General features: G+C 35.7%; 1 protein-coding gene across 1 annotated transcript; it reads right to left on the bottom strand.

Moving 5' to 3' along the window:
* Nucleotides 1-5,009: 5,009 nt before the first annotated feature.
* On the bottom strand, nucleotides 5,010-8,329 carry LOC116200247 (G-type lectin S-receptor-like serine/threonine-protein kinase SD2-5). The gene is made up of 2 exons (XM_031531059.1): nucleotides 8,150-8,329; nucleotides 5,010-8,058 (listed from the first exon to the last, which is right to left on the bottom strand). The coding sequence occupies exon 2, from the start codon at nucleotides 7,811-7,813 to the stop codon at nucleotides 5,396-5,398; it is 2,418 nt and encodes an 805-aa protein (XP_031386919.1). The 5' UTR covers nucleotides 7,814-8,058; nucleotides 8,150-8,329; the 3' UTR covers nucleotides 5,010-5,395.
* Nucleotides 8,330-8,659: the final 330 nt, after the last annotated feature.

Genomic DNA, 8,659 nt, shown 5'->3' with positions numbered 1-8,659 from the left:
CTTTGTTCTTTTTGTAGGGGTAATAGATAGATTCCCCTTTCACCTAACAATCCGTGGAAATTAGCAAAACTTGGAATTTTCCTCTGTCTCTTTGTGTGTGGATTTAACTTTAGCTAGATAGCGAAGAAGGAAACGTCGTGCGAAATGCAAAGGCAACCGGAGCCGCCACGGCACTTAAAGCTATTGTTGAAATAAAATTACTTGAAAAGTATAACCATTGAAAAATAAGTGCTAATTTTAGAATAAGCAAAAATTATATTTACATCTATATATATATATATGAAAACAAAGCAAGAGTCAAATTTTCACGCCGCCATATTATCAAAAATAAAAACCAGAGCTCTCTCACGTTGTTACGTTATCGATTTACATTAAAGGAAGGAAATAATTCATATAAAGGAAATTATATATTCTTATTAAGGAAATTTAATAACTTAATTATGTGGTAAATATATAAATTTTATATATAAGGCACAATGAAATGCATATATGGGTTTAAAATATGACTTAAGGCATACGAAATATATACAACAGATTAAAATATGCAATAGAATATATAGATTATATATATAAATCTCTCAATGTTTAGATTATAATAGAATATAGCTCAATAAGGACATTACAATAATTTGTATCGTTATATATATATATATAATATAAAAGAAATAGTTGCCGCAACAAAATATATATAGATGGCATATATATAGTTGCCGCTTCAATTAAATATATATAGATTATAATGATTAGTATATATAGATTAAAATATATTAAATATATAATTGTCGTTTTCTGACAATTCAATCTCTGTGTCTATATGGTCCTCTACCTAGCCGAGTATCAATTAAAGGATAACAATAGTCCATATATAATTTCAAATCTCTTTTTTACTTTCTTCTCCAAATTGTTCTTTTTCATGGTTGAATTTTGATTCATAGATAAAAATTTTAATGCAAATTTAAACTATTTACTTTGATATTTTGATTGTTTTAATATTTTTCTCCAAAATTTCTTTTTCTTGATTGAATTTTGATTTATTGAATAAATTTTGATGTATTGAATGAACTTTATTCGAGATTGATTGTTTCGATATTGATTGTTCTGACATGATCTCTATTTGAGTTCCATTATGGACGTCGCTTTAGTAATGGTAAGATTTTTCTGATTTATATACCATGAATATTTCTTTGTTATTCTTATTTCACGGTTTAATAGAAATATTTTTTCATAAACTTTCAGTAGTTTATTTATTTATTCATATTCTTGGGTTCAATTTTAAATTTTAGAATGAACTTTTTAAACTAATTTCTTTTTCAAACTATTTTAACAATATTGATTTTTTAATAAAATATTTATTCCTACTTTAATTAACAATAAGAATAATTTTTTATATTTCAAGATTTCTATAGTTAAATTCCTTAGTACTCGTTCGCTCAACACACAGTTTTTTATCTAGTTAATACTTAAAATAGAGAATAAGTAGAAGCAGTTACAAGCATTTATTAATATATTGGAGAAAATTACGTTTCCAATTGCAAAAATTAGCCAAACTATTGTATGGAAAGAATTTACCAAACACTGCTTGTACTTAAAAATCAATAAAATAAGCACTTATCTAGTCGTTACTGTACTCTCAAAAGAAGCTTTAAAATAATTTTCGGTAAATTTTCTTGGTATATAAACAAGAAACTTGTAATTAAATACTTACTAAACAATAATAAACATAAGTTTTGATAAGATGATGCATTACTTTGTAAAAAAATTGTTAATTTGATACAAAGAAACTCTTATTAAATGAAAAATTTTCTCTCTCAACAAAATTTGCTTCGGTATTTCTTAGTCAACGTAATTCACACAGGAGCGAGGATTTCATGATTAATAAGCGGGAGACACCTTGTAATTTCCCATCGTCGAAAGAAAAAGCTAACAGAAGGGGAAAATTTTATGGCATAATCAATCAACTTGATTGTACTATATTATCAAGTAAATTACTAAAATTTAAGTAAAACTAAAAGGGTAATTACTAAAAATGTAAGTAAAAAGATGATGTAATACAATGGCCCACGCTCTCGCCTGATAATTAAAAGGTTCCCGGTTCGATACCTAATGAGATTACTCGTACCCCTTGATTAGCTATTAGTGTTTATGTTTTATTATACTAGACTCATCAACCTCTCTTATAATCAAAAACATGTAAGTTTAAACTTTTTTTTTTTGGGTTGGATAAAATCTAAATATCTTACGAAAAGATTAGTTAAAATTCTTCAAAAATTGTATATTTTATTTCAAAATTTGAATAATTAACTTTAATAATGTGTGCAATTTGCTTTGAAATTGTGCAACTTATTTTCTCTTTTTTTCTTGTTTTGGTGGAGCTTAATCTTCCTATTAGTAATCTATATTATTATATTATATAATTCGGACTACTCTAATGATAGTCTTCTGTGCGAGAAAAGCTGTCACATAAGTTGTTTCGCGTGAGGAGAAACTGCCACGTAAACAACCCATTCTATTAAATTTATTCTCTTTTCCATTAAGTATCTTTGACTCTTTTCTTCCTCAGGCTCCTCCCCCACTAATTCTTTCGATTCCAAAATATTCCTCTCCAATTTTTTCTCCCCTCATAAATTTATATGAGTTTTTAGCTTTTTTTATTATTCGAATAATTATCGTAAAAAATCTAAATATATAATTTATTATGTATATAAGGTGAATTTCATCGATAGACTCTTGCCAAAATTATATAAAACGAGCTGATGATATTTTAGTAAAATTGACGCTCGCATTACGCATGGGATACGAGACTAGTTTACTAAAAAATGAAGTAATATATCAGAAATTATAATAATCTATTTTGATTGTATGATGCAATCAGCATAGACCTTCTCGAATGAAGGGAAAGTTAGCCTCTCACCAACCCCAAGTTCTGATTGGCTCATCTTATTATAAACCTGCTAATAAAGCGACATAGAGAGGGATCATGTAGGACAAGCCCAAATTAGTTAGCTTTCAAACTTTGGGATTGTGATGAGATAATTATATCTGAAGCCGTCGTGGAAGACCTCACTCGCTGCTAAGACTTGACGGAATTTTTTACGAACTTGCATGGCAATTTCTTTTAAATGGTATTCTTGAAATTACCGGGAAATTCTCAAATAATTTTTGAAAATCCTCTGACAATCTTAAACGGTCATTCTTCATGGAAATATGGTGATGATGAGCAAGTTTTCAAATTGGATAAATTAAATGATAATCCGCGCGATGCATGGGATTTTAAAAAATAAAAATATTCTCGTATGTATTTTAAAAAAATTTTATTTTTGAATTAGGTTGAGAAAATAATTCTTAAACAATGATAAGAAGAAGAACAACAACAATAATAATTAATAACAAGTAAATTATCTCCTTATATTTAAAATTAAAAACATGATATAGTAATCACCTGACAAAAGTCACAATAAAAAAATAGAATTTATACTAATAAAAACAGTTGTATAACTTATCTCCGATATTGACTCTTCGAACACTGAATTGTTCCTCAAACAATATAAATCTGACCACACGAATTTAGATAAAAATAATAATAAAACTATCCAACTATTTTTTCTGTAAATGTGAGATTACTCGTCTAAATAAAATGATAAATTGCGTGTATAGGCTTGACAATAATAAAGTATAAAGGCAGAGAAGACCTAAAGAGAGATCTTGGAGGCAAAAGAAACAAAATACGAAATTTATAATTATATATCACACAATTAATAAGATTTTATCCTACAAGTTAAGAAAACATAATAGAAAAATACCATATATGAATTATTTCGTTCTTAACCTTAAATTAGTAAATAGTATTATATCGTGCATATTTCAAGATTTTCTTATAATCTAATATTTTCAATGTAAGATATATATGCAAATATTTCCTTAAAAAAAACTCCTTTCCTATTTATTAAAATGCTCTACTATATCTATATATACAGATATAACAAAGCGACATCTATTTAAATAGAATGATATATTGTATATTCCACTATAAATACACTTTCATTAATAGTATATAAGAGAATATTATGAATAAAGGACAATTTATATGAGAGTATTTTCTTGATAAAAGAATAGAAAATTTTCCTTAGTATGGATGATAATGACATGACAACGCGAGAGAGTTTTGTTTTGTATTTTTAAACACTTAACGGCTTGAGAATTAATAAGAATATATGTGTGTATATATATATATATGTATGTATATATATAGAGTCGTGGTTCACTTTCCATACTTTCATCAGCCTATGGCTCCCTTTAACATTATCGATGTTTCTAAGATCAGATACAATTTTCCACCCAGAAAAGATCAGATAAAATCATCTATTATACGTAGGAAAGCATTAATAAGAATTGCACGAGAGGAGGGAACGGGGTTCATAAGAAAGTTTTGGACTGAAATGGTGAGATTCACGTGAGCAACGACCTAACTTTAGATGAAGATAACAGAAGTCATAAGTATGGAGAGAATAAGAATCTTTTGACCTTTGTTGAACATCAGGGCCATGTAAAAGTCGATGAAATTTCTAAAAGCAAGATATACATTGGATCTACAGATGGAACAGATGGAACATGAACTCAAACAGGACATCTCTAGTCCTAGATATACATTTTGACTGACCGATTCTTGCGTTGTTGGGGGAGAAACGATGCTAGTATGAACTTAAGTGCAACATATCACGTTGGGCTTCCCCGTCTCCAGGAGAGTAATTAATATGCTGGTACGTCAATGGAAAATCTTCGTGCCGATGAATATTAGGTATCATCGTCTTGCACTAGATATTAGGGCGAACATCTCGTAAGAACATTTTTCAAATGCGACAAGACACTGACTCTATTACATAATTAACTCATTGGATCTACAGATCAAACTAGTCTCTGTATTATTAACTGCAATTTTGTTCTCTTGGCATGCTGTGATGGACTCTGAATAAATAGTAAAATTTTTCAGTAATCTGGACAACCAAGAGATGAAATCTACAGTAAAACAGTAACTTGGATCCCGTAAACATCTATTTAGGGGATCAATCGAATCGAAGATTTACATAAGAATATTTCCATTCACAAAACAAAATACACTTCATGGAAACAAAACAGTTCTACAGTGTACTATTGAAGAACCTCAAGTGTCCTGTCAAAAAACAAAACAAAATTCAATCAAAGGAATCATGCCATCAGAAGAATATGGTACTCCTCCACACAAAGACAAGCGAAAACCCAGGATTCCGAAACCACGACAGAGGAATGACATTGAGTCAGTCTTAAAGTACATAGACATTCTTTTCTCCAGGTTTGTACATGTTCAAGAACAAATCGATCTTCTCTCGGCTCATAACTTGTAACGAAGCTGTACATTTTATTACCTAGGCCCCGAGAGACGGACTCCAGACAAGAGAGCAGTGCTGCTCCAATCTATTAACGAGCTTGAAGTTCTGCTGCTCCACTTGATGGAGTTTGTCTGAGATCCCAGATGGGCAGACACCGGAGGCTGAGGCACATCACAGAGCCCTTCAAGCATCTGAACCACTCTAGTCATTGGCGGCCTCAGATACATCTCGTCCTGTATGCACCACAATGCAACCTTTATTGAAGCGATGACTCTCTCATCGCTCTCAGCAACTTCCATCCTTGGGTCTACTATTTCCGTTGCTTTCCCTTCTTCCAACATCTTGAAGGCATATGAAGGGAAATGGGCCTTTTCTGGGCTTTCCTTGGGATCGTAGTTCTTCCTCCCTCCGATGATCTCGAGAAGCACCATGCCATAGCTGTAAACATCACTCTTTTCTGATATGGGGTTGTTCGTGATCCATTCTGGGGCCAGGTAGCCCCTCGTCCCTCTTAGGGTCGTGTACACGAGGCTCTCTTCCCGGCTCATTAACTTTGCAAGGCCAAAGTCAGAGACTTTTGCCACAAAATTATCGTCGAGAAGGACATTCTCAGGTTTTATATCGCAATGCACAATCTTCCCCTCACACTCTTCATGGAGATACGCAAGCCCCTTTGCTGTGCCTAACGCAATACCGTACCTTGTGTCCCAATCCAAGGGAGCACCCTGTTCGTTGTTCTTGAAGATCCACCTATCCAAAGATCCATTTGACATGAACTCATAGACAAGAAGCCTGTGGGCCCTCTCGGCGCAGAAGCCCTTCAGCTTCACCAAATGCACATGATGAGTACTCCCGATGGTGCTAACTTCAGCTCTGAATTCTTTCTTCCCTTGGCCGATTCCCTCCAGCTTTTTGACAGCCAAACGAGTTCCATCAGGTAGGACGCCTTGGTAGACTGACCCAAACCCTCCTTGCCCAACCTTTGTCGAGAAATTCCTTGTGGCCTGGGAGAGATCACTGTAGCTGAAACGAACAGGCATACCTGAGAGACTGTCCAAGAAATTGTCGTCTTCCAAGTTTTCCGGAGAGTAATCCTCTAATTTCTGCTGTTTGCGGCGGTACCAGAATCCAATATAAACCAGGATAGCTATGCCTGCAATTGTTGCAAAAGTAAGGAGCACAATCAATAAGGCCTCCTTCTTCCTACTCCCACCTCCTTTGATCGAAATCTTCATGTACGACACATAACCGTTGGTTCCTGGATCGGACCTTAGATAATTGCCAATATCCTCAAACATAAAACACTTTCCCGTACTGTTATCAAAGAACAGAATATTGCAAGAGCAGTTGCCACGGCAAGCTTCCTTACAGACATCCAGATTGGTCTTCAAAACAGGAGCAACATACGGGATTGCAAAATAATCAAGCTTCTCTCCAACATAGAAAAGATCCACTTTGTCGGACTCACTGCATGCTGATAAAGTCTGGGGCTTACATCTGAATCGAGAGCTCAAAGGTGGAGGACACTGACACCGGTTATCGAAATAGCAGATGTTGTAAGGTTCACAATACTCGGGAACACTGCACGAGTTTTGTGGGATCTTGGTGGACTCAGCAGTTACCAGCTTTCCCCGACGAAGATTATTGAATGTTATCGACCCATCGGAGCCCAAAATCGCGGCCCAGAAATCATCTGGGTTTGAGCTTTCGGAAAAAATGAACTGCCAAAGAAAGGCCTTGTTTTGATCATAAAAGTTCCACGAATTAGATAACAAGGAAACAGAGTGAACCTTCCCTGAGACGCTCGCATTTGTCCTGCGGGAATCATTCCTGATTGACCAATAGATCTGCGGGGTCTTGTATCCACCATAGAGAACCAAATCCCCTGATTTAATCTCAAGATATACGGACAGGTCATTGGGATTCGGGAAGCTCTTCAGCATCATTCCTTCAGTAAACTCCTGCCCGGGTAAGAGGGTATCAGTCGGATGGCTAAAGCTCTGCCACAGAATTCCCTCACTGTCATCTCCAATCAAAGCCAAGTTCCCCGAATTTTGCAAGACCATGGCCTTGGCTTTCTTCCCCGCCGTGTCTGTGGACCAAGCAAGTCCGCTCTCTGTCTGCAAGTGGACGTTCCCATCATTGCCGAAAACGAACTTATCGGAGTCTGAGATCAGTTTGCCCCTGTTAGCAGTCCAGACGACTTTGGAGCTGTTGACGTGGATCACCACGAGCACGAAAGTCTTGACATCAACCGCGGTGTAGAAGCTCAGGGCGAAGGCCGAGTTGTTCGAAAGCAAGAACCGGCCGTTGTGATCGACCCACTCCATCTGAGAGGCCTCGAACCCCGGAGGAATCTGCCCGATGTAAGGGGTGGCCGCAGCACAAATTCCGGCCGCGACGAGAAGCCAGAAACAGGCGACTGCTGCGATAGCTTCCGACGAGCCCATAACGTTTCCCGCAAAAGGAACGAAAAGGGGTTTGGCTAATCCAGCAAGGAAGCTACAAAGCTATTGCCCACTAAAACATTTGCGATTCTGAGCCAAACAGACAGTATCAAAGAGGAAACTTTTGATTCCCATGAGATTGGTTCTGAGCCTCTCGCAGCAGACACAGAGAGAAACTTTCCGATTGACAGACACAGAGAACCAATATGAAAAGCGTCGCAGCTAAAAATCGACGAGCAACAACAGACCTTGACAAAGCAGTTTTAAGTCGCTGGGTAAGGCAGAGAGGGAAAGAGGCAAAAATGGATTATGGGCATTTGCGTGGAGGGACACACTGACCTCGTTTCTTGACTTCAGCAAGGCCCTCAATCGATCAGGTGGGTTCCGGACGGACTAAGTGGGTTCTGACTGAGCTTTGAGTGGGAACTTACCAATATCAGCAGAGACCCAGAGAGCGACAGAGAGAGAGAGAGAGAGAGAGACCGCGGCCGGGGGGGTGGGGTTGGTTGTTGAGAGGGAGAAGGGATCAGATGAGTAGGAGAGATGCATTATTTATTTATTTTTATTTTTTTGTTAATAGTACGTAGATTTTGTTAAAAGCAAACATAATGATCCCTTCTTTGTAGATTTTCTACATGGAAATGTATTTGGAGTACTTGTTCGGATAACTCTCAAGCACATGACTTAGAATAACTTGGTCTTAAGTCAAATTTTGCATCTTTTTGTATATTTGAGGGTTATCCCGATCATACTGCACTCCAAGACTCCATTTAATTACTAATTCTAATAATCTTTATCTATCAAAAAATCCTTTAAATTATGTATACAAGTCACGAAGACTTTCATTGA

Source organism: Punica granatum, chromosome 3 (assembly GCF_007655135.1).
Source record: "Punica granatum isolate Tunisia-2019 chromosome 3, ASM765513v2, whole genome shotgun sequence".
Lineage (NCBI taxonomy): Eukaryota > Viridiplantae > Streptophyta > Magnoliopsida > Myrtales > Lythraceae > Punica > Punica granatum.
The sequence above is the reverse complement of the archived record's forward strand: the minus strand, read 5'-3'. Positions and strand labels throughout refer to the sequence as shown.

What these genes read in the sequence shown, in the direction of transcription:
- LOC116200247 (XM_031531059.1), bottom strand. Translation starts at nt 7,813, where the DNA reads ATGGGCTCGTCGGAAGCTATCGCAGCAGTCGCCTGTTTCTGGCTTCTC.